Genomic DNA, 26,549 nt, shown 5'->3' on the forward strand with positions numbered 1-26,549 from the left:
TGGGGCCAAGTAGATGTTAAACAGTAGAGGTGATAAAATGGACCCTTGTGGAATACCAAAGTTAGAATGGTAGGATTTTGAAACTGAGTTATTGAAATGTACCGTAGAAAATCTGTCTAAGAAATGCTAGTGTCAAAGGACTGAGGTTAAGAATGACAGTCTCTGGTATCTAGAGCAGATATTGTGATGTCATAATGCCTCCTGATTCCACCAGTGCCTAAGAACCAATCACATCAGTGATATCACAATGGCTTCATTATCCTTGGCTCACATATGAATCAGAGTATGAATGGCCACAACCACTGACCCGCAAGCTTTGCTTTGAAGAATGCTGGTGTAGAAGGACCGAGGTTGAAATAAACACTAGAAAATGACATGGGATTATTTCCCGCGGTTATCCGCGGGGACGGGAACGGTGATGAATTTTGTCACCGTGTCATTCTCTATTCTACAGTGCCCAGCAGGGAGCAGTGCAAAAGTAAGCTTAAATATCGCACCACTCTCAACCAAACATTCCGAATACGACAGCATTCCCAAAAGGAGTGCGAAAAGGTATTAGGCTCTCTCCTGCATTTGAGACACAGAGGGGATGCAATGCCTCCTATCTTATGCAGTTGCACTTGTGCAAAATACGCTCTGTACAACACTCTGGCATAGCATTCCTGCAGTCCTGCTCCTGTGATTAATTTTGGAATCCTCTTGAAATTCCTCAAAAAGTTCTAGTGATCCGAGGGAATGTGAATCTCAGTCGCCCAACTCGACTTTACACGTTGCATATCTTTGGGTCTCACATATCGAGTCGGTACAGAGGTATTAAAAGCTACCATCTCTGCAAAAAAGCAACGGACCTGATGACTTTCTGGATGACTTAGTGGAATTTGTGGTAAAAAGGCTATATAATGTTTAAGTTGATAATAGGCAAACGTGTCACCTCACTGATTCCCCAGTTGTACTGCACGAATAGGAAGAGGGCATAACTGACCTTCAGCATCTATTCTAGACGATGTTCCAGCAAAGAAAAGCCCTTCTCCGCCCACCTCAAAAAAAGCAGGGTTATCCATGCCAGCCATAAAAGTAGGATTCCCTTTCAAAGAGAGCAAATTAGTAATTTATTTATTTTATTTTCCTCCATTTGTGCGTCGCATATACCTATGCAAGCTCTTGGCGACATTACAGAGGAAGGGGTTAGAAGAGGGTAGGGAAGACAATGGAGGGCTGGAAGATACAGGAGGAGAAGAGGATACAAGTGATTAGGTGAGTTTTCAGTTTTTTTCAGAATTTGGTGTGGTTAGGTACCGTCCTGGTCATTTCAGTAAGGTCATTGCAAGTTTTTACGCCTAGAAAGGTGAGCATGGAGTGAAAAACACGTTTGTATTGCAGATTTTTTTTGTGGAAGGGAGATTTAGAAGTATTCTGTTGAGGGTTCTGCGGGAAGTAGACCATGCCTTGGAGAAGAGCTGGATGACAGGAGCCGCGGAGTTTCCGTAAAGTATATGGTGAATGATGCATGAAGTTTTGAAGGTTATACGTGACCACCTCCTAAATGGCGCATAAGAAACTCTCACCCAGCAGGCATAGATTTCAACAGAAAGCTACTGTGCAATCTCAACAACAGAGCCTCCCGTGACAGGTGTAACAGAGCAAGCAGAGAATGCAGGGCATAAAAGGCAGCTTCTAGAGAAGTTGGGATATACTGTTGTTCTCTCATCAACCAATCCTTCAAATGGCACAACAAAATAAGCCATGTTGTAATGACCAAAATCAGGGAGACTGCCCCGCCTCCAGTGGCCAACCCTCCCACCAGATAGCGATAACAGAGCTTCAGTTTACTGCTATGCCAACAAAACCGAGACAACATATGATCCATTTCTCACAGGTCTTTCCTAAACAATTTTAATGGCAATGCTTGCTACACATAAAGCCATCGGGGAAATGCCACCATCCGAATCAAAGCAATTCTGTCCAAACAAATAAGGGGAAGATCTTTCCATCTCCACTTCGCCCTCCAACACAGGGCATTTAAATCCTCAAGATGTGCAGGAGTCAGGCATGGTAGATTCAAGCCATCGAGATAGAGTTCTCCCAGCAAGCCCATCTCCTATGTGCCGCAGCTAATTGGTGAGATAGGCGTAAAATTTCCATGTCATGTGCTTTCTGTGCCTGACTTACATAACTAATAATATGTCCTCAAAGGACAACTTTTGCAGTCTCCCAATATAAAACCGGATCTTCCTCATGCCTTTGGTTATGGTATTGAATCCTGCCAGCACTTTACTAGGAAATCATTAAATTTAGGATCCCTAGCCAACCACAAAGGATATGTCCATTATAGAAACATAACATAGAAACATAGAAAAAGACGGCAGATAAGGGCCGCGGCCCATCTAGTCTGCCCACCCCAATGACCCTCCCCTATTTATCTCTGTGCAGAGATCCCACGTGACGATCCCATTTCTTCTTAAAATCAGGCACGCTGCTCGCCTCAATCACCTGAAGTGGAAGTCTATTCCAGCGATCAACCACTCTTTCGGTGAAAAAGTATTTCCTGGTGTCGCCGTGCAATTTCCCTCCCCTGATTTTCCATGTATGTCCTCTTGTCGCCGTCGGACCTTTGAAAAAGAAGATATCTTCTTCTACCTCGATACGGCCCGTGAGGTATTTGAACGTCTCGATCATGTCTCCCCTCTCTCTGCGTTCCTCGAGTGAGTATAGCCGTAATTTATCCAGCCGTTCCTCGTACGGGAGATCCTTGAGTCCCGAGACCATCCGGGTGGCCATTCGCTGGACCGACTCAAGCCTCAGTGCATCCTTGCGGTAATGAGGCCTCCAGAATTGTACACAGTATTCCAGATGAGGCCTCACCATGGATCTATACAGTGGCATAATGACTTCAGGCTTGCGGCTGACGAAACTCCTGCGTATACATCCCATGATCTGCCTAGCCTTAGATGAAGCCCGCTCCACTTGATTGGCAGCCTTCATGTCTTCACTGATGATTACCCCCAAGTCCCGTTCTGCAACAGTTCTTGCTAGGATCTCACCATTTAGGGTGTAAGTCTCGCATGGATTTTGACTGCCAAGGTGCATAACTTTGCATTTCTTGGCATTGAAGCTCAGTTGCCAGGTCCTAGACCATTGCTCCAATAGGAGTAGGTCGTGTTTCATATTGTCCGTTGTGCTCTTGCAGGACTGAGGCATACCAGGAAGCATCCAATCCATCCAGACCCATTATTGATCAGAAATCGCATAAAGCCCTATCTCCGTCATCACTATGTTAGTGAAAATCTCTCTGGAGACCAATAAATAATACAAGACTGCGTAGATTGTGCTCTGGACATATGAGCAAAATCTTTCTCAGTGGGGTGCCAAACTCGCCATCCATCAATAAGATCTAAAAGATGACATAAGTGAGGAAGGCCTTATGCCTCCAAAGACTGCCCTCTGGAAAGAGGAGCAGATTTATCTAATAGAAGATCCCAAGAGGTGTTAAAATCCCCACCTGTCATAGCAGGAAGAGTATCACAGGATACACTGCAATCACTGGTAAAAAGTCCTATCATAAGTATCGGGTGCATACACGCTACCCAGCAACATTTGTTGGCCTTCTATGAAAGCCGTGCAAAAAATATATTGGCCTCCCGGGTCGGTTGTCACAGTGGAGATCCTGGTAGCCACCCCTTTACAGAAAAGTATAGCTGCCCCACACTTCTTCCCCTGCGCTGCCACCACCACACAAGTATCCACCCAACCCCTCTGTAACTTGGCGTGTTCAATTTAGGTAAGGTGTGTCTTCTGAAGCATCAAATCATCTGCTCTAAGATTCTGTAATTTTTGTAAAATCTTGGTGCGTTTCACCGGGGAGTTAATACCTCCCACATTCCAAGTTACAACACTCACCTTAAGAGAATTACAAGTAGATAAGAAGACATAATATGTAAAGAGTAAGTCATATACAGTGGTGCCTCACACAACGAACTTAATTGGTTCCAGGAGCAAGTTTGTTATGCAAAAAGTTCGTTATGTGAAACGCGTTTTCCCATAACAATACATGTTAAAAAAAATTATTCGTTCTGCAGCATAAAATATGCTAAGATGACATAAAAAAAGATAAATTTGTCAAAATGGTGAAAATGGTGGTCTTGCTGAGGCCAAACTCTTTGACGAGGTCACACTGTTTTACCCCACATTCACTCCTTCTAATTATTTCCCGTTTCATTTCAACAGAAATCACCTTCCTGCTTTTTTTAGAAGCCATGATATTGAGTTTATCTTAAAAGGACGACTGTATACAGTGAGAGAGGGCAGAGTCTCAGCGGCAAAAACTGGGACTTAACTTTTCTTTTTTTTTTTTTCTAGCATCGGGGAAGCGGCGAGAGTAGCTCCGCCCCCCCCCAACGCATCAGCAGTAGGCGCCGGGCCCCTCCATAAAAGGAGGCGAGCCGACGGTCCGCCACTGCACAGGGAGCCAGGCGAAGGGCTGTGAGAGAGGGCAGTTAAGCGCAGTGACTAACGACTGCCTGCAGTGCCTGCGCGGAAGGATGCAATACATCGGCAGCTCGGGCGACTTCGTTGTGTGAAACGAAGTTCGTTGTATGAATCAAGACATGAAGTTCGTTGTGTGCAGCGTTCGCTGTGCGAGGCGTTCGTTGTGTGAGGCACCACTGTATTTGGATTATTGTCCCAGCCAGCAGGCTATGAATTCTATAGGTTGCTCACTGTTTAATTAGAGACGGCTCTGAAAAGTAACAGTCATAAACCTTGAGCCAAAGCATTCCAAACTGTAGTAAAATAAATACACAAGCCAATACCCTCCCAAATCCAAACCCAGCCCTACTACCATATAAAGAAACCCCCAACCTAACCCATTTTCCTCAGCCCCATTTCCATTCCAACCCCCACCCATCCACGCCCCCCAAAATACCCTCACTTAATGTTCCTGCCCCTATGCAACCCACCAACAGGAACGAATCGTGTATTAACACCCCAACCCCAATTGTGTATTTCCCCATTCCTCTCACTCACCTCCTACACCAAAAAGTCCAATAGAACTCTCCCAACTGCAAAACCCTAAACACTCGGATCTTTCACACATTCCCAATCATTACAAAAGGCTACCAACACCCCCCCCTCTAAATGGGAGCCACACCACTTCCCCCCTAAAAAGGTAGCTCCCAACCCCAACACACACACACCGCACAGGCCAAAAGAACTTTCACATTAATCCATTTATACCCTGGCCCAGCCCTCCCAACAAGCGATAGAGCACAGGATGAACTATAAGGACCAAAAAAACTATTGACCATACAATCCGGAAGCCACCCGATAGCTCCCCAGCAGCAAAGTCCTACACACATCTCGCAGCCCCACACACACTCCACGAAACAAACTCCCCCCCCTCCCCTCCGAAATAAAAATAATTTTAAAAAAAAGTACACCATGACCCCATGGAATCTTTTACTGTTGACTAACCAGAAGCATTTATTGCTCTAACCTGTTGCTTTTCAGAGCCATTCCTGACTGCGTAAGATGAATGTTCAATCAGAAGCATACAGATAGCAGAAATACTCAGATGACAGGAAATCTATGTGTAGACTGATGAAAACAACACGCTGGAACAGTAAAACGTGTTATGTGAAATGGTTCAATTACAGCAGAATGTTATGAACACCAGAAAGGGTCAATTTGTCTCTTTCTCATGACCACTGACTGGCCTCATCCTCTTTCAACTAAGCGCTCTATATACCAAGTAAATATTTCACGACAACAAACATGATGGCGCAAGTTCCACTATGTATGACTAGAATGATTACCAGATTTTCCTCAATATGTATACTCTGGAAGAAAGGTGGGAGAAAGGGGCTATGAAAGAGACCTTTAAATATCTCTGGGGCATTAACGTACAGGAGGTGAGTCTTTTTTAAATGAAGGTAGACTTCAGAAGGAGAGGGCCTAGGATGAAGTTCAGAGGTGATAGGCTCAGGAGTAATCGAAGGTGGTGGTTCCCAACCCTGTCCTGGAGGACCACTAGGCCAGTCGGGTTTTCAGGATAGCCCTAATGAATATGCATGGAGCAGATTTGCATGCCTGGAACCTCCATTATATGCAGATCTCTCTCATGCATATTCATTAGGGCTAGCCTGAAAACCCGACTGGCCTGGGGTCCTCCAGGACAGGGTTGGGAACTACTGATCTAAGGAATACTTGTTTTCACAGAAAGGGTAGTAGATGTGTGGAATAGTCTCTCGATAAAGGTGGTGAAGAGAGAGACTGTGTCTGAATTCAAGGGAGAGGAAGAGAAAGTAGATGGGCAGACTGGATGGGCAGACTGGATGGGCCAATTGGCCTTTATCAGCTATCATGTTTCTATGTTTCTACTAGTAAAATTCAGACGTACCCAGATAATTAGCCGGATAAAGTGAGGAAACTTTATCTAGATAGTTGTCTGGTTAGCAGATGGAGAATCTCTGCAAACCAGGTAAATTTGGGTTCTGCCCAGATTTCACCTGGACTACTCCAGCACTAACTTAATTATTTAAAATTGCTTAATCGGTGCCGATAACATGTAATTAACACTTTATAATTAGCTTAAATTAAAATTAATTGGGCGGTAGGTATCTAATTTGGTAGACGCCTACTACTTTTGGGTAGACACCTAGGCCATGGTGCCTACCAGAAAGCAAGTGTTTTTTAGGGACAGATCATGGGCATGTTTTGCACGCGGAATTGTCTTTGCGCGCAATTGTCAATCATGCAATTGTCGTGCACGCAATTGGCATGCGCGCAGTTGTCATTGCGCAGAAATGTCTGCGCGCATTTGTCTTGCGTGGATTTGGCTTGTCACTGTTTTGCATGTAGGCACCTAAAGTGGACTTACAAGCTGGTATTTAGGCCCTGGCATAAATAGGGGATCCCTAAGGCTGAGGCACCTACTGGGCACTAGGCCTGATTCTATAAATGGTACCTAACTGAAGACTGAGAGGCGCTATGCCTTTGGGCCTCTTCTACTAAACCGCACTAGCAGTTTTAGTGCAGAGAGCCGTGCTGAATGACCCGCGCTGCTCCTGACGCTCATAGGAACTCAATGAGCGTCGGGAGCATTGCGGCTCTCTGCACTAAAATCGCTAGTGAGGTTTAGTAGAAGAGGGGGTATGTCTCATGCACCATTTACAGAATCGGGGCCTTAGTGCCAGTTTATGCACTTAATAGATGGAAATAGGAGGGGGTAAAATGTTTGTCTTCACCTGTAGGTTCTGCTTCTTTATCTGTCATGTCTGATTTAATAAGAAGGGAATAGACTTAGTAGATAAGGACAGGTTGTTCACCCTCTCCAAGGTAGAGAGAACGAGAGGGCACTCTCTAAAGTTAAAAGGGGATAGATTCCGTACGAACGTAAGGAAGTTCTTCTTCACCCAGAGAGTGGTGGAAAACTGGAACGCTCTTTCGGAGGTTGTCATAGGGGAAAACACCCTCCAGGGATTCAAATAGGGGAAAACACCCTCCAGGGATTCAAATAGGGGAAAACACCTTCCAGGGATTCAAGACAAAGTTAGACAAGTTCCTGCTGAACAAGAACATACGCAGGTAGGGCTAGTCTCAGTTAGGGCGCTGGTCTTTGACTAGAGGGCCGCCGCGTGAACGGATTGCTGAGCATGATGGACCACTGGCCTGACCCAGCAGCGACAATTCTTATGTTCTTATGTTCCGCACTACCCTTTAATAATCTTATTTTATTTATTTAAACATGTACCCTTTTGAACTTGGTTTCAGTTCAAGATCCTTTTATACACATACAGGAGGTGGGTGGGGGGTGGCTTATTTTGGGGGTCTTAAGTTATTTATGTATAGTTTCTTGGTGTTTTCTAAACATATTGCTAATTTATGTAAATTTTCTTACACTGTGTATCAGCTATATTTTGTTATATAAAATGAATAAACAATTTTTTAAAATAAATGAACATTTATATTCCGCCTATCCGACAATCCTATGCGGATTACAAAACAACATACATCATTAAATCACAAAAGCATAACAAACACAAAAAAACACATCAATGCAGCAAAACATAAAAATCAAATCAACAAACCCCAGAACCCGCCCTTTCCCCGAAAACATCACCTTTGCCCCACTTCAAAAAAAAAAAAATCTATGACAAAGACTGAAAAAAACACATCTAAAAGAGCCACTTCAAACCTTAAAAGTGCATGCAAACAACACAGTCTTTAACCCCTTCTTCAACTGCATCGATTCCAACGATAGCGTATTCCAGCATGTTGGTCCCTGTACTGAAAACATGAAATTTCCCTACGCTGCTGTTAGATGTGCTTTTGCTCTCGGCCAGGCCTCTTCCAATGTTCAGGTCTACAGTGGTATTTGAGAACGAACCTTGGTCTAAGCCACCAGGAAATGGAGCTTTGGAGAAAGAATCCGCATCGGTGCCAGGGTAAGTTAAAGGAGAGGACAGAACTGGAACGGCAGCCGAGCAGGCGTGGGTCCGCTGTCATTTTGGCAAGACGTGATGTATTAGTTGCCTTCATCAGAAATTTTTTTTTTACCTTTTGAATTGTATTCCATACACGTTCTTTATTGCTATTCTTTCCTTCGAGGCTGTCCATGGCATCTGCCATTAGTGACTGCAGCTGTGGCACCAAGATAAAAATTATCAGAGTGGAATTCACACGGAAATAACTTCTCTAAATACACAGATTAAAACCCAATTAAAAAATCATTTGTATGCTGGTGATTTTATTACTCATCTTTCACAGAAAGGAACACTGTCATCTTGTCTTTACTGCGGCCATTGCAAATAAATAAATAAATAAATAAATAAAATAAAATAAAATATGGCATGGCAGGTATAAAGTACTTAACCACAAGCGGGATCTTTTAGAGATGCCATTTATATTTGATTGTTTATTTCATTGTGTAAATATGATTGAACGTGTTTCCAGATTTTAGTCAAACGCTAGAGCAAAGGTGGGCATCCGTGGGCCTCGAGGGCTACAACCCAGTCGGTTTTTCAAGAATTCCAAAATGAATATGCATGAGATCTATTTGCATAAAATGGAAGCATGCATCAGGAATAGAGAACTTTGTAGACTTCAAATCATCCAAGGTACCGCCATCCGATTGATACACAATGCCGGACAATATGACCACATCACCCATTACTAAAGGTATCCCACTGGCTGCCTATTTCCCATCGAATAACATCTAAAAACACTATTACTTGTCTACAAGACTCTTCAAACAGATGAACCCTTATATCTCTCCCATCTATTTGTTCCCTACACACCTCGTAGGATGCTAAGATCTGTAGATCAAAACCAATTAGTTATTCTATCCTGTTGTGAAGTCATCCATGAATCATCATTTTCTGTTCATGCTCCTTCCCTCTGGAACAAACTCCTGGTTACTTTACGCCAGTGGTTCCCAAACCTGTCCTGGGGGACCCCCAGCCAGTCAGGTTTTCAAGATATCCCTAATGAATATGCATGAGAGAGATTTGCATATAATGGAAGTGACAGGTATGCAAATCTCTCTCATACATATTCATTAGGGATATCTTGAAAACCTAACTGGCTGGGGGTCCCCCAGGACAGGTTTGGGAACCACTGCTTTATGCCTTCATACCGCTCTCAAAAGATTCAAATCAGAACTGAAAGCTTCTCCCTCTGTATTTGCAGTTTCAGCATTCACGGTTTCGATTATTTACAGTTTTTAGCTTGCTGGCTCCTCCCCCCAAATTACATCAGCTTGCATAGAGAAATCGCTGATTCCAGGCGATTACAGAGAAAATCGCTGATTCCCAGCACTTTGTTCACCATGTTTTGTTTCTCCTTCAGAAACACGCCAGGTCTTCCACTATGTTATTCGCGGTTTCACCATATGCACGATGGGTTTTAATAGAAAACAGCAAATAACCTATAAAAAAGTGATTTGCGGTTTTTCAGTATTTGCGGTTCTATCACAGCGAATACGGAGGGAAAAGTGTACTCTTTAAACTAAGCTCAGTACAGATATCCAGGACACACAAATCCTCCCTACGGTATTTCCCCCCTCACCCTGTTTTTCTTTAAAATATTGTAGCTCCTCCCTCTTCTCCTCACGTTCATGTCTGTCTTTTTCTCATGGCTCTGCCCAGCTGGCTTTCTCTGCTATGAATATTATGAAAAACATGAAGCAGTACTAAACAGAACCTCCCTGATGACGAGCAAGTCGAAACTCAGCTTGAGTTGGAGGTGGGACATCGCTGGTAGCAGTGGAAAACGAATGTCAAAGCAGTGAGGCTTCAGGAGAAAAAAAGTTTTAAATGGATGAGGTTCACAAGCACTGAACACTGAGCACTTTGTTTTGGACTGGGACTTGGCTGCATTTAACAAAGAAATGTAATCCGGACAAAAATAAATTTCTGAGTGGTATGACTACAATGGACTGTGAAAACTGAACCGTTGTGAGTAATTCAAGGACTTGGACCCGTGCTCTTCAACATATTCATAAATGATCTGGAAATAGGTACGATGAGTGAGGTGATTAAATTTGCGGACGATACGAAGTTATTCAGAGTAGTGAAGATGCAGGGGGACTGTGAAGATCTGCAACACGACATAACCATGCTCGAGAAATGGGCAACAACATGGCAAATAAGGCTCAACGTGGATAAGTGTAAAGTAATGCATGTTGGTATCAAAAATCCCATGCACGAATACAGGATGTCCGGGGCGGTACTTGGGGAGACCCCCCCAGGAAAGGGACTTGGGAGTACTGATTGACAAGTCGATGAAGCCATCTGCACAATGTGCGGCGGCGGCGAAAAGGGCGAACAGAATGCTAGGAATGATTAAGAAGGGAATCACGAATAGATCGGAGAAGGTAATCATGCCGCTGTACCGGGCCATGGTACGCCCTCACCTGGAATACTGCGTCCAGCACTGGTCGCCGTACATGAAGAAGGACATGGCACTACTCGAAAGGGTCCAGAGAAGAGCAACTAAAATGGTTAAGGGGTTGGAGGAGTTGCCGTACAATGAGAGATTAGAGAAGCTGGGCCTATTCTCCCTTGAAAAGAGGAGATTGAGAGGGGACATGATCGAAACATTCAAGATAATGAAGGGATTAGATTCAGTAGATAAAGACAGATTGTTCACCCTCTCCAAGGTAGAGAGGACGAGAGGGCACTCTCTAAAGTTAAAAGGGGATAGATTCCGTACAAACGTAAGGAAGTTCTTCTTCACCCAGAGAGTGGTGGAGAGCTGGAATGCTCTTCCAGAGGCTGTTATAGGGGAAAACACCCTCCAGGGATTCAAGACAAGGTTGGATAAGTTCTTGCTGAACCAGAACGAACGCAGGTAGGGTTGGTATCGGTTAGGGCACAGGTCTTTGACCTGGGGGCCGCCGCGTGAGCGGACTGCTGGGCGTGATGGACCACTGGTCTGACCCAGCAGCGGCAATTCTTATGTTCTTATGATTTAAAAACTTTTTCTGTTAGTTGTATAGAAACAAGACTGTTCAACAGACTGAGGAGAAATTAAATGAAATTGACGGCAGCCATTTATAAGGATACACAGCACTTTAATTAGCACTTGATGAATGTAATGATGTTATGTGTATTATGTATATTGTGAAATTTTAAACAAGTGGAGGGGCATAATCGAAAGGAACGTCTAAGTCGGTTTTCATCTAAGCCGCAAGTCGTCCAAAGTAGAAAAAAACAGCCTAGGACACATTTTCAAAAAATACATCCAAAATTTTTTATGTTTCGAAAATCGTCTAACTATACATCCTGCCGATCTGATCGTCCAAGTCTCTAAATCGTCCATCTTTATACCACATTTTCGTCCAACTTTTCATCCAAGTCCAAAATGCCTAGAATAAGCCCTGTTGGACGTGGGAGGGGTCTGAAAAGTGATGGACTGAACACCCAGACATGGTACCTAAATAGTGGGGTACCTTACAGGGCACTGCTTTGAACTTCACAAAAAGGGTGCCATGTCTTCTCCTCACTATAGCTCCCTTTATAGGTCATGATGAGCCCCCCAAACCACCTCCAGAATCCCCTAGACCCACTTATCTACCACCCCAATAGCCCTTATAGCTGCATGATCCACTTATATGCCAGTACAAAATGGTTTTGGGGGTGTATAGGGGAGTGCACAAATATCAATGCAGTGATTATAGGGGCTTATGGGCATGGGTCCTCCTCTCCATGAATCCCTAAACCACCCCCAAGACGGCTTAAGCCACCTCTGTGCTGACGACTAGGCTTTCCTATGCCAGGCGGCCAGGTCTGGAGGCTGAATTTTAAAGGTGTGATTACGATTTTTATGAGGTTGGGGGGGGGTCGGTGATCACTGGGGTAGTGTGTGGGGGTCTGTTTTATGTGTTTGCAGTGCTTATCTGCTGACTTTAGGTGGGTTTTTGTGACTTAGACCATGTTTTACATGGTCTAAGTCAATGGTTCCCAACCCTGTCCTGGAGGAACACAAGGCCAATCGGGTTTTCAGGCTAGCCCTAATGAATATGAATGAGAGAGATTTGCATATAATGGAAGTGACAGGCATACAAATCTGCTCCATGCATATTCATTAAGGCTAGCCTGAAAATCTGATTGGCCTGGTAGTCCTCCAGGAGAGGGTGGGGAACCACTGGTCTAAGTCACAACGTCCAAGTTCTGTTGATCCTGGGCTGTATAACTTTCAGTTATAAATGCTGTTGACTAAGTCTACGCCGGCCCACGTCCCGCCCAACTCCCGCCCTCGACACTCCTCCCGAAACGCCCCGTTTAGCTTTGGTCGTTCAGCGGCACTATGAAAGCCTAGGTCGTTTAGAAATACGTCCAAAACCCATTTTTATTATCGGCACTTGGACATATTTGGAGAATGTTCATCCAAGTGCCGACTTAGGCCGGTGTTTGGACGTTTTTCTCTTTCGATTATGAGCCCCATAGTGTTTAATAAATAACTGATTTAAATTTAATAAGAGGGCTTTATATATTTATTAAAAACAAAGAGAAATTCAAGAAGTCTGCAGTGAAGGGAGAACACCAAAAAAACAAAAAGAAACTGCAGTGAGGAACATACAAGGTACAGGAACTTTGATTAAAAGTCACTAAAGAGGGGGGGGGTTGGTATTTTTCTTATCACTCCTCCCTATATTTTAATTTTAATCCGCTCAGAACGTTTCCTTAAAAAGGCGGAAAAGAACATTTAAATAAACTTGAAGCAATACATCCAAATCAACCTCATGCATATTCATGAAGGAACTCTTGAAATCCTGGCCTTCGAGGACCAAGGTCGCCTGCGTCTGCTCTAGTGCATAATTACGGTTGTTTGTTTCAACCATTTGCATCATTTTACACGTAACATTTTTATGCTGGTTTGCACTGGTTTTATGGGCTCCTTTTACTAAGCTGCGGTGGCGTTTTTAGCACGCGCTGCAGATTAGTGTGCGCTAACCCCCACGCTACGCTGAGAAACTAACACCAGCTCAATGGAGGCGTTAGCATGCGTGGTAATTTAGCGCAGCTTAGTAAAAGGAGCCCTATGTGTTTTATAATACCACAAACAGGTTAGAGAAAGACACGGTGGATGTTACCCATGGCTAGCCACGAGTAGCCGCGGGTAACCCGCCAAAATGGGTGGAGGGGGAAAGGTGCTCACCACAGGTACGGGGACAAGGCCATCTACCGCCCTGTGGAGCGGTGAATGGCTTTGTTCCCGTAGTTAAGGGAGGTAACGCGAGCGATCACCGATCTGAAACCTTAAAACACACTGAGAATATAAGGGGGAGGGAGGGAGATGCATGGACCACACGAGGGGTGCCGAAGGGCAGTGAAGTGGCGAGAGGAAAGGGTGAATGCTGCGGGGACGGGGCGCTGAAGGGGACGGCGGGGACGGGGCGGTGAAGGGGACAGTGGTCCGGTGACGGGAACAGATTTTTTACCCGTGTCATTCTCTAATACAGGTATTTCACATGTGCAGGAGGGGGCAGGGAAAGAGTGGATGAGGTGGGGGAGGAGAAAAGGGCAGGGAGGGAGGTACCATCGCCCTTGGTATGCCATTGACCGCGGCTTAGTAAAAGGGAGGAGGGTTAATTTGTTTGTATATGAATAAATGAGTTGTATTTGAAAGAATAATTCAGTCTCTTCCTTTCTTGGTTTACTGCCTGTGGAAGATCAAAAGAATTCTTCAGAAGGATTTTTTTAAAAAAACAACATACCAGTTCAGCATCCTGTGGACTGATATCCTGTAGATACGGAAGTGTAGCAAGTTCAGCCATGGCTTGATTAATCACCTGGGACTCTTCCTTTCCTCGCTGCGACTGACGGAGAAAGCTGGCGTACTGCAGCTTTTCGATCACACCTGAACAGGCAGAGAAACTCCCCTGTCCTCTCAGCAAAAGCAAAGGTATTAGAAAAGCAGGCCCTGAAAAGCGACACATCTCCCCAGAGACCTGTGTCAAGAGCCTAGCGCTACAGATACAGACCGCCAGCGCACTGGAACTGACAGAATACCCTTCTGGGAGTGACAGCTTAATAATTTTCAGCCACAGAGCCATTAGTAAAACAAGCACACTGCAACCAGACAACACCCAGACTCACAACCGGACAGAAAACTTTGAAGTTAAGGTAGCAACAATAGAGGGAATGTTTTTTTGATGCAATTCTTTTAGGGTTTGTTTGATCCACTTCCTTGCAGGAAGCAGGAGGATAAAAATTTTTGTCTTTAAGTTCCTTTACTTCAAGGCTTTCATAAAAATATGCATTATACAATTCTGCATAAACATGACGGTAAACATGACTCATTTGCATATGGCTTAGCTCATTTGAAATTCACCCTGATGCCCGCCATACCTGGATCGGCGTCACCTGTATGTGTAGCCAGCAGCAGATCAGAGTTTGATCCCTGAGGGCTTCACAAACGGGGCCTAGTGAATCCTACAGCCACTTGGGTTTTCAAGGTATATGTATATTTTATTTATTTATTGGGGTTTATTAACTGCCTTTTCATGAAAAGATTCACCCAAAGCGGTTTATAATACAAACTCTGATCTGCTGCTGGCTACACATACAGGTGACTCCGATCCAGGTATGTCGGGCATCAGTGTGAATTTCAAACGAGCTAAGCCATATGCAAATTAGTCATGTTTACCGTCATGTGTATGCAGAATTGTATAACCCTATGTATACTGTACTTTGGAGCAGTGGCGTAATAAAGGTGAGCGATGCCCGGGGTAGTGGCACCTCTCCCCCTTCCCCGCGACCCTTCCCTTTCCCTGTACCTTTTAAACTCCAGCGTGAGCAGCTTGCTGCCCAAGTCAGTGTCAGCTCGCCCTTTGAAGTCACTTCCTAGGTGCGGGTCCCGGAAGTGATGTCAGAGAGGGCGGCAAAAGGGTACAGGGAAAGGCAAGGGGCGCACGTGGTGAGGAGTGGGTGTGTGAGTAAGCGGGCGGGGGAAAGGAGGAGGGGTGCCGCCGTGCCCTTAAGAAGACTGCGCCTGGACCGCACCCCCCTGAACCGCCCTTACTATGCCACTGCTTTGGAGGCTCTGTATATGCAAATCATCTCATGCTTATTATTGTGAAGGGTCTCTGAAACCTGATTGACAGCAGGGTTTTCCGTGATACATTTGGGAAGCGTGAGAATAGCAAGATTGGTTTCACCTCACTACAAATCAATGGTTCCCAAACCTATCCAACTGGATCCATACAGTGGCGTACTAAGGAGGGGTGTGGATCGCCCTGGCTGGCACCTCCCTATCCTGCCCTGACACACCAGGCCACCCTCGCGCCATCCCTCCCCCCACCCCGTACCTCCGTATTATCATCGCTAGCGAGAGCAACTTCTGCCTGTTGCTCGTGCCAGCCTGGCTCTCCTCTGAATCATTTCCGGGTCATGGGGCCAGGAAGTGACGCTAGAGGGAATCCAACGCTGACGTAAGGAGCACGCTTGCAGAAGCCATTCGCGCTGGCGACGATTAAGAGGTACGGGGGAGAAGGGTGAGCACAAGTGTGGAATGGGGATGGGAAAGAGCTTGGGTGGGTGTGTGTGGAAGGAGTGGGGGTATGAAGAGGAGGGTGCAGGGGACGCAGGGGGGTGCACCACCGCCCTGGGTGCCTACCCTAACTACGCCACTGAATCCACAACAGGGTGGGTTTTAGGATCCTACGGTGAAAATGCTTGAAATGAATTTGCACATGTTCAGGTCGATATTCAGAGTGATTAAACTGGCCAGAAACGGTTCCTGAATGGTTAACTCACCAGTTTGGGGCTAACAGCTCATTTTCAGTGGCACTTAATTGGATGGTGCTGCGTAGGGTTACTGGTGACCAGTCAAATGCGCGCAGGACATTGGCGCGCCAATAATTCCGCCCCACTATTTGCACACAGGACACATGTGCCACCCCCTAATGTCTTCCCATTTGCGCTTTGAGGGGGAGGTTTGAGGGGAACCCCCCCAACACACTCGCATTCTTGTTTAGGGGGGGTGGGGATCCCCCACTACACTTCCTGTTTCCACTCTTAAGGGGGAGTGTGTGTGGGAAACCCCCCTATAATCGCATTCTTCAGGGAGATGTCGACGCACTCTCAATTTGAAGATTGCCGTAATCCCTCCTCCCCCCCAATACACTTACAACTGTGCCCCGAAAATCCAACTCTCTTCATGCACGCACTTGTCGGTGCGCGCATTTGACGGAGTGGAATTGTAGAGGCGCAATTGTCTTGCACGCTACTGACGGTGTACCCGGGTTACCGTATGGCTCCAGAAAAAGAAGGATGGAGTTTTACTTCCATTGCTTTCAATAGAAGTAAAACCTGGATGTCTCAATCCGTGCTCCTTTTTCTGGAGCCATATGGTAACCCTAGTGCTGCTGCTTAAAAAAAAACTGGTTAGTGCCAAACTGAAAATCAGCTATTTTGGAGGTGGTTATGTGCTAAATATCACCTTTAACCGGCTATAAGTTAGCCAGCTCCGGGAATCCAGAAATTCCATACCAGGGCCCAGACATGAATTTCTGGGTTGAACGCCAGCTCATCTAGCTGAATATCAGGCCTACTGAGTCCCAATATTCAGTCTGCGCATTCTGAAAATCTCAGTTCACTGTGGGTTCAATATGGCAGATTTGAGATCCACAAAGAATAAAATTTATTATGAAATATTTTTTTCCCACCTTTTTATAACAAAGTTGGCCCTTTTACTAAAGGGTGGTAAATCTGGATACAGTCTGGGGGTAATTTTCAGCCGGCGCTGAATCTAAATATTCAATGTCATACTGTTTCCGGTGACCGGCTTTGAATATCGAGATTCTTTTTGGCCGGCTAAGCGAATATTGAGCGCTGGCTGCTTAAGTTAATAGTGGGGAAAGATAAGACTGCATATTCATGGGCTCTGATTTGCCGGCTGAATATTCGTGGCTAGCCAGCTAAGTCCTATGACGTAATCAGTTAGTGGATAGCTGCGGAGATAACCGGCTGTTCCTCACTGAATATTAGTGGTTAGCTCAGTAACCTCTCCCCCCCCCCCTTTTACAAAACTGTAGCGTGGTTTTTAGTGCCGGCCAAGGCGGTAACAGCTTTGATGCTCATAGAATTCCTCTGAGCATCGGAGCTGTTACTGCCGTGGCCGACACTAAAAAACATAGAAACATAGAAAGATGACGGCAGAAAAGGGCTATAGCCCATCAAGTCTGCCCATTCTACTGACCCACCCCAATAAGTCTGAATGCTAATGACCCAGTTCCTTAACTCGACCTTCGTAGGGATCCCACGTAGATGTCCCATTTATTCTTAAAGTCAAACGCGCTATGGTTTTGTTAAAGGGAGGGTGGGAGTGGGGGGGGGGTGTAAATGCTATTTAACTGGGCAGTGCGCTGAATACTGGGGGGGGGCTAAGCCCAGATTTTATGCAACCTTTGTGAAAAGCTTTTTCAGTTTTTTTTTGCAAATGTTCTCATTAGCACACGGTACCTGCAAAGTGTCAATGCAGGAGCAATTACCGCCTCGTATTCAGAAGGCATTAAGTGTTCCTCTATTAACACTGCAAGTGCACTGTAAACCTACAGAAAAAAAACAATTAAAAAATATTTTTTTTAAAAAAAAGCTCTTTGCTTCTTTGAATAATGTATAATTATACAGCCAGAGTTTTCCATTTCAGTTTGCTCGTCTGAAAGGCTGCTTCTGATCACATGCATATCACTTCATTTTACCATTTATAAGTTTTGCAAAGAATCCCAAACCTTGAAGGCCACACACCAGCTTATAATTATGTTGAAATGCAAATGTTATATTTTAACGTCTGATACTGGCAGTTGAAGGCTCATATCGGCTTTCCTTTTTGGGGGGGAACACACGGGATCATAACAGAAAATCTGCAAAACAAGGCTTTACAAAACACTTTATCAAACGCATACTCTCTGATGACAAAACACTCGGTGCCATGTGAAACCGAGAGGCTGACGTTCATGAAATGGTATGCAAGAGCACAATTCAAAGATCAGAATTGGGGCGTCTAGAGGTAGACACTAGAGCACAGGTGTCAAAGTCGGTCCTCGAGGGCCGAATCCAGTTGGGTTTTCAGGATTTCCCCAATGAATATGCATGAGATCTATGTGCATGCACTGCTTTCAATGCATATTCATTGGGGAAATCCTGAAAACCCGACTGGATTACGGCCCTTGAGGAGGGACTTTGACACCCCTGCACTAGAGGATGACACGGGGACAAATTTTTCCCCATCCCCACGGGAGCTCATTTCTAGTCCCTGTCCTGTTTCTACCTAAACTGAGGCACCAATTTATAGAATTACCCCTTATCCCCCAAATTCTGTATTGCCACCCAAAGTTAGGCATGCAATTTTGGGTGTAGATCACGGACACATGAGCAAAGTAATTGGCTTAATCGGTGATATCAATAATTGGCCTTAACTAGTGCTAACTGGTACTATTTTACTGGTCCTGCACATATCTGCCATGTGCCTCTATTCTGTAACCTGTTCTGTTCATCTTATGCACAATTCTAGAGGGGGCGTGGCCAAAGGAGGAGCATGAGCAAGTCATGGGCGTTTCCAAGATTTAGACATGGAGTTATAGAATACCTCCATTTCTGCACCTGACAGTAGTTACAGTAGGCACGAGTATTTACACCAGCCTTTGGCAGATGTAAATGCTTGCGTCTGAACTTATAGAACATATACAAACCCTTATAAGAACATAACAATTGCCGCTGCTGGGTCAGGCCAGTGGTCCATTGTGCCCAGCAATCCACTCATGCGGTGGCCCTCTGGTCAAAGACCAGCGCCCTAACTGAGACTAGCCCTAACTGCGTACATTCCGGTTCAGCAGGAACTTGTCTAACTTTGACTTGAATCCCTGGAGGGTGTTTTCCCTTATAACAGCCTCCGGAAAAACGTTCCAGTTTTCTATCATTCTCTAGGTGAAGAAGAACTTCCTTATGTTTGTACGGAATCTATCCCTGTTGTAGTCTCGTGAGACCACGGGAACTCACAGCACGGCTCTGCACGTTTCACCGCTAGACCACCAGGTAAGGTCCATGATCCGATCGCCCCCACACCACCTATGATGGCCCCCCCGCCATCTCCGATCACCTCCCTCAGCCTCTGATCACCCCCCCCCCGGCCACCTCTGATTGCCTCCCTCCGCCTCCGATCGTACCCCCGCTGCCTCTGATTGCCTCCCTCCGCCTCCGATTGCCCCCCCCTGCTGCCTCTGATCGCCTCCCTCTGCCTCTGATCACCCCCCCCCGCCATCTCCGATCACCTCCCTCCGCCTCTGATCGTCCCCCCACTGCCTCTGATTGCCTCCCTCCGCCTCCGATTGCCCCCCCGCTGCCTCTGATCGCCTCCCTCTGCCTCCGATCGCCCCCCCCCCCGCTGCCTCTGATCGCCTCCCTCCACCTCCGATCGCCCCCCTGCTGCCTCTGATTGCCTCCTTCCACCTCCGGTCGCCCCTCCCACTGCCTCTGATCGCCTCCCTCCACCTCCGATCATCCCCTGCTGCCTCTGATTGCCTCCCTCCACCTCCGATCGCCCCCCCTCCGCTGCCTCTGATTGCCTCTCTCCACCTCCGATCGCCCCCTGCCGCCTCTGATTGCCTCCTTCCACCTCCGATCACCCCCCGCTGCCTCTGATTGCCTCTCTCCACCTCCGATCGCCCCCTGCCGCCTCTGATTGCCTCCCTCCACCTCCGATCAACCCCTGCCGCCTCTGATTGCCTCCCTCCGCGTCCGATCGCCCCCCCCCCCTCCCCCGCTGCCTCTGATAGCCTCCCTCCAAGTCCCGGGCCATTTTTTTTATGCCAACAAGCGATTCTGAGGGGGGGGGGGGAAAACCACAGAAAATCGAAACCTCGAACATAGGAACCGCGAATAGGGAGGGGGAAGTATACAATTACAGTCGGACCTCCCTCCCAAGGCACCAAAAATGTCAACAATTAATCGGGTTCAAGAAATAACAAATCACCACCATTAAACTTTACATGACGTATAATAGGAAATTTTAACAAGTAAGACGGCCCCATTGACAAGACCCTCAGGCGGAATCCCAAAAAAGGCACCTAGATCTTTTGAATAGAGTTCTGAAGTTTCAGTGGATTATATTTTATTTACTTGCAACATCTATAATCTAATCTTCATTTTATATGCCGAATCTACTCCCTAAGGAGCTCGATTCGGTTTAAAGTTTGTAAAAAATAGAACATAACAAGTAAAATCTGTGGGATAAAAACAGAAATTGGCTAGATTAGATGGATGGAAAAAGTTAGAAAAAAGTATGTTGAATTGCTTAAAATTACTACACGACAGCTAAAATCAAATTAGCTATTGTGAAAACAACCAGGTTTTTAAACTTTTTCTAAATTGAAATAATCGATCTACCAGTCTTAGAGAATCTGAAAGTCCATTCCAAATTCTCACCAATTTAAAAGTAAAAGATTTACTAAGCTTCCCAGTGCATTTAATACCTTTCAGAGAAGGAAATGCTAATGTGTGAATTGTTGTAATTCTTGAATAGCAGGATCTAAAGGAATTTCCACTAAGGGGAATCAAAGAGTTAAATATTCCATAAAAGAGTTTGAAAACCACACATGCACACTTGAACTGGATCCTATGATGGGCCGGAAGCCAATCGAGTTTTCTCAGCAATGGGGAAACATGGTCATACTTTCTCTTTCCAAAAATAAATTTGGCCGCTGTATTCTGTATTAACTGGAGACGATCTAAACTGCCCTGTTTAATACCCAAATAAATAGAATTACAGTAGTCCAACTGGGCCAACACAGTGGATTGTACCAGTAATAAATAATGTTCTTGATAAAATAGTGCCCATTAAAAGCTGCCAGCATTGAACTGTCTACCTATTCAGGAGTTTCTGTTAAATCCCGAAGAATTCCCTGGGAGTTTGAGAATATTGCATGCAAAGGGCTCTTTGACTGATGGAAATGCATATTGCTGGTGACCCTGAGTTTCTTCACGGTTCAGCCTAGAACATTACTGTTTGTTTGTTCCCATTACTAGGGGACTTGAGACCTGGCAGTACTGCATTTATTCTAGCTTGTGCCTTAGGAGACTAAACTCTTCTATCCTTTGCTTTAATGTCTTTCTGGGCAGAGGCACTGAGCCACTGTCAGAACCCTAAATGACCTTACACATGTAATGATTTTAGAAAAACAGTGCATTCGCCACACTCTACAAGAAGCTTTTTTAAAAATTTGGGCCGACAGAGGTACACAGGATATACGGTTCAGCATAACCTCACTTCTTCATCAGTCTATATTTTAAATATTTTAACTTTTAAACGTTTTAAATGTTGTGTACTCTCTACAATGACTAAAAGTATTCAGCGCTTATCTTTAAAGATGTAATTGGGGGGGAGAGGGGGGGGGGTTAATTCAGACAAGAATCCATGTTTCACCCTGACCAGGCTGTTTCAAAGTAGGTCCCCCTCTGTAGTTTTTCCAAGTTGGAAAAAAGCACTTTTTTCGAACTTGGAAAAACTACAGAGGGGACCTGCCGGAAATTCAATACTGAAGCCCAGTGGCGGTGGCTTCTGGCATCATTGTGCCATATGCTCCCCCACTGCTTCAGCGTCCTCTGTCCCCCAAATAGCTTTTGAAACATTCACTGACATGAGCAGAATAAGAACATAAGACTAGCCTTACTGAGTCAGACCAGTAGCCTGTTCTCATGGTGGCCAATCCAGGTCACTAGAACCTGGCCAAAACCCAAGGGGTAGCAACATTCGAGCATCTCAAAGAATAGCAAGATTCCAGAGCTGAGATTCTAATGTTATAATGCCTCAGGATCTGTGATGTTACAATGGCTTAATTGTCCTATACTTGGCTCACGTAAGAACATAAGACTAGCCTTACAGGGTCAGACCAATGGTCCATCAAATCCAGTAGCCCATTCTCACGGTGGCCAAAACCCAAGGAGTAGCAACATTCCATGCTACAAATCCAGGGCAAGTAGTGGCTTCCCCCATTTCTTTCTCAATAACAGACTGTGGACTTTTCCTCCAGGAATTTGTCCAAACCTTTCTTTAAACCAGCTATGCTATCCGCTCTTACCACATCCTCTGGCAACGCATTCCAGAGCTTAACTATTCTCTGAGTGAAATAAATTTTCCTCCAATTGGTTTTAAAAGCATTTCCCTGTAACTTCATCGAGCGTTCCCTAGTCTTTGTAATTTTTGGCGGAGTGAAAAATCGATCCACTTGTACCTGTTCTACTCCACCCTGGATTTTGTAGACTTCAATCATATCTCCCCTCAACCATCTCTTTTCCAAGCTGAAGACCCCTCATACAAGAAGTGTTCCATTCCCTTTATCGTCTTGGTTGCTCTTCTTTGAACCTTTTCTAATGCTGCTGCTCACGCCAGCCCCGGCACCCTTCCGATATTACGTCCTGGTCCCATGACCGGGACATGATGCCAGAAGGGAATCAAGGCGGTGCGAGCAGCAAGTGGAAGATGCTTCTTGCACTGGTGGGCGGAGAGGCACCGGTGCCCCCCGTGAAGACGGCGCCAGGGGTGGTCTACTCTTTGCCCCCTTTCCTTACCATGCCACTGCAAAACACTGAGTGCCATTGGCTGGATATCAACACCAGTGTGTTCTCATTTTTTATACAATGAGGTTTATATGAATAAAATGCTCCTGGCCATAAAAAGCAAAATTCTATGAGCATTACCAAGCTCATACGAGTCTCTAGAACATTTATTTAGGCTCACGTGATTCTTGTTGATTTCATCTCTTGCTATGAAGAAAGGAGGTTTCAATAATTTCAGTAAAACCATCCTTGAGTTTATGATCCTGCTTGCAATTCAGTGCAAGTCATTAGCCAGCTGGTATTTACCACCCACTCCATTGACCTTTATCACTTAACTCTTACGATGGTAAGAGCGGTCTCATACACCGCTAGACTGCAAGAGTACAATATTTTTATTGCATGTGGAAGAATAGCATGGCTGACTTTACCATTTATTTTCCAGTGGAGGCTGTTACACTTTTAAACTAGAAGGCAATTATGCATGTCTGAGAGATTCTGTCTTCCCATAAGTAAGTTACCTTACCCTCCCTTGACAGTAGAGAAAACTAATCATGTCCTTACAACATGGCACACTTGTTTCTATGATTCAATTTCTTTTTTGCTGAAAGTAACGAACCCTACAGTAAATAATTAGAGCTCTGTTCTTAGGTGGCTTATAAAGTCCATTATAATCTGGGCTTAACCCAGGGCTTTACCATGTGCTAAGCCCAGATTGAATAAAGCACCTTTAGGGGGTGTACACTTTATTGTTTTTATTGCAGTTTACGCATCAGAGTTGTTCAGTGGCGTAGTAAGAGGGGGGCAAGGGGGGAGGTTCGCCCTGGACGCCTTGTTGGTGGGGGTGCCGGTGGAGTGTCCTTTTTGAACATCTGAGTCTGGTGGTCAGTGCTGTAAAAAAAATCAGAGGCCACCGAGGGCTCATTGAGTAACATTATCACGCGTTCCTCTTCCTACCTGAATTTTAGAAAATCTGCAAAAACGAATTTGTCTAATCGATTTGTAACTTAAGAATCTTATAACCTTCCACTTCTTCCACCCTGTAAGCTTGTATTCGATAACTCTTTATTGTAACCACTTCGCTGGCTGTCCAGCTCATCTTGTTGTAAACCGCCTCGAACTATCACGGCTTTGGCGGTATATAAGAATAAAATTATAATTATTATTATTATTGAGCTCATTCTTTATCGTAGCTTGTACATCGCAGATACTTTTGCCTGATATCTTTTGCCGTGGAATTAAACATGCACGTCTGTGTCATTTAGGAATTGTTACTGCAAAAGAATACAAGAACCGAGGGCTCCTTTTACTAAGATGTGCTAGCATTTTTAGCGCACACAAGAAATTACTGTGCGCTACACCGCGCGCTACGCTTCTAGAACTAACGCCAGCTCAGTTTGTCTAGCGAGCGCGGCAATGTAGCACGTGCTATTCCGCGCGTTAAAGCCCTAACGCGGCTTAGTAAAAGGAGCCCTGAGTGACAGATACAGGGCAGGAGTGAGAGAGTATTAGAAGGAAGCGAGGAGAGAATTCTAGAAGAAGTAGCGTTTTCTGGTTCGTATTCAGTAAAAGCCTACTCCTCCCCCTTTTACTAAACCACGATAATGGTTGTTAGCGCAGGGAGCCGCGCTGAATGCTCCGCACAGCTCCCCACGCTCATAGAGATCCTATGAGCGTTGGGAGCAGCGTGGAGCACTCTGCGCAGCTCCTTGCGCTAATAACCGCTATCGTGGTTTAGTAAAAGGGGGGATCATTTTTTTTTTTTTTTGCTCCAGGGATGGTTTATTAATATTTATCAGTTAAAACCTAAAATCATGGCCTTAACCAACGGAATAATGCGCGCTAGACCTTAATACCAGCAGAGCTGCCATTATTCTAGAAGCACGCGGTAATTTTGTGCATGCGCTAAAAACGCTAGCACACCTTAGTAAAAGGAGCCCCATATGCTGTAAAAATAAGTTTAATGTGGAGACTAGGGAGTCAACTCGCCTGCAATGCCCTAGGGCACGCCCAGCTCACATCTTGGTGACTTTCTAAAAATAAGTTTGACATCCTGAAATACAAAGTAATATTGCAACTGAGATCAAAATCTCATGAGCAGATGAAAAGAATGATATAAATGATTTTGAAAATGCTGAAATGTGTGTATCTCTTTAAAACTAATTGTGATATTTCCAATTGGACTTTTACTAGCAGGCTTACTACAGTCAGACTTTAATATTTATATTTTTTTATCTCTGATATTTATAATAATTAGGACTTCTATTTTTAGTGCCTATAATTATAAACATGCTTGTGGAAATCCACTGCTTATTCCTAGGATAAGCAGCATAAAATCTGTTTTACTCTTTGGGATCTTCCAGGTACTTGGGACCCGGGTTGGCCACTGTTCGGATCAGGCTGGGCATGATGGACCTTCGGTCTGTCCCAGTATGGCAATTCTTATGTTCTTATTTTCAAGGTAATTAAGGGCTTTTTTGCAAATTAGTGTTTATGTTTTTGGAGCACAGTTATGATTGCTCGGTATGTTTTAAAGTTGATTTAAATACCTTTATTTCCATAACACAAATGTACCCCCCCCCCCATCACCAGCAAATCCTAGATCCATAGGCCGACTACAAAATTGGTCAGTGGTCTCTGTATGGGGACGCACTTATAGACCTCAATATGTATACTCTACAATAAAGGTGGGAGAGAGAACATTTTACAAAAAGCTAAGGATGTAAATAGAGTGGCATTGTTCGTCCCTCATGGAGAACAATTCTACAAAGCACCTTTATGATTCCTATTCTATAAAGGAAATAGAATACTACACATCTGTAACGTAGGTGCAAATAATTGCTTCAAATAATTTATTCATGTAGCGGTATGTCATACTGGGCCTGACTTTAAATATAGTGCCAAAAAGTCAGTACCGAGTAGAAAGGCCCTTAGCGTGATTCTATAAAAGATGCACGCACCTTTTATGGAATTGAACTAAGCCCCAGTGTATCGCATAGCTTTTAGGAATAGCGGGGAGTGGGATCGAACAGGTCAACCTTGAGACAGAAAATCCTTTATTTCTATAAACTCAAAATCAATTATAATGGAAAAACACAAGAAAAATGTCCTTGTTGTAAAAGGATCCAGTTGATGACCTGACACGGTCTGTGTTTCGTCCTCCGCCTGGAGGCCTACCTCAGGGGTGTGTCAATTGGTCCACTAGGTATCACTCCTGTGCTAGAAATACCCTCCAGGGATTCAAGACAAAGTTAGACAAGTTCCTGCTGAACCAGGACGTACGCAGGTAGGGCTAGTCTCAGTTAGGGCGCTGGTCTTTGACCCGAGGGCCGCCGCGTGAGCGGACTGCTGGTCTGACCCAGCAGCGGCATCTCTTATGTTCTTGTAAACTACTTATGACTCGTAAAGAAGTCCAGAGCTCAAGAGCCAGGGTACACAAAAGTTCTTGAGCTTTGGGCGTATAGGGTGTTGTGTAGAAAAATGAGTCTCTTGGCTAGA

The 26,549-nt window shown here is 44.9% G+C and overlaps 1 protein-coding gene across 1 annotated transcript in view; it reads right to left on the reverse strand.

Moving 5' to 3' along the window:
• The window catches only part of SPATA16 (spermatogenesis associated 16), a 128,737-nt gene that overhangs the window by 18,855 nt on the left and 83,333 nt on the right, over positions 1 to 26,549 (reverse strand). The window contains exons 8-9 of the mRNA XM_033957786.1: positions 14,216 to 14,380; positions 8,554 to 8,637 (exon numbers count right to left, since the gene is read on the reverse strand). Coding sequence (XP_033813677.1) covers positions 8,554 to 8,637; positions 14,216 to 14,380 — 249 coding nt within the window. The remainder of the gene's footprint in view (positions 1 to 8,553; positions 8,638 to 14,215; positions 14,381 to 26,549) is intronic.

Source organism: Geotrypetes seraphini, chromosome 9, assembly GCF_902459505.1.
Source record: "Geotrypetes seraphini chromosome 9, aGeoSer1.1, whole genome shotgun sequence".
In the NCBI taxonomy this organism is placed as follows: Eukaryota; Metazoa; Chordata; class Amphibia; order Gymnophiona; family Dermophiidae; genus Geotrypetes; species Geotrypetes seraphini.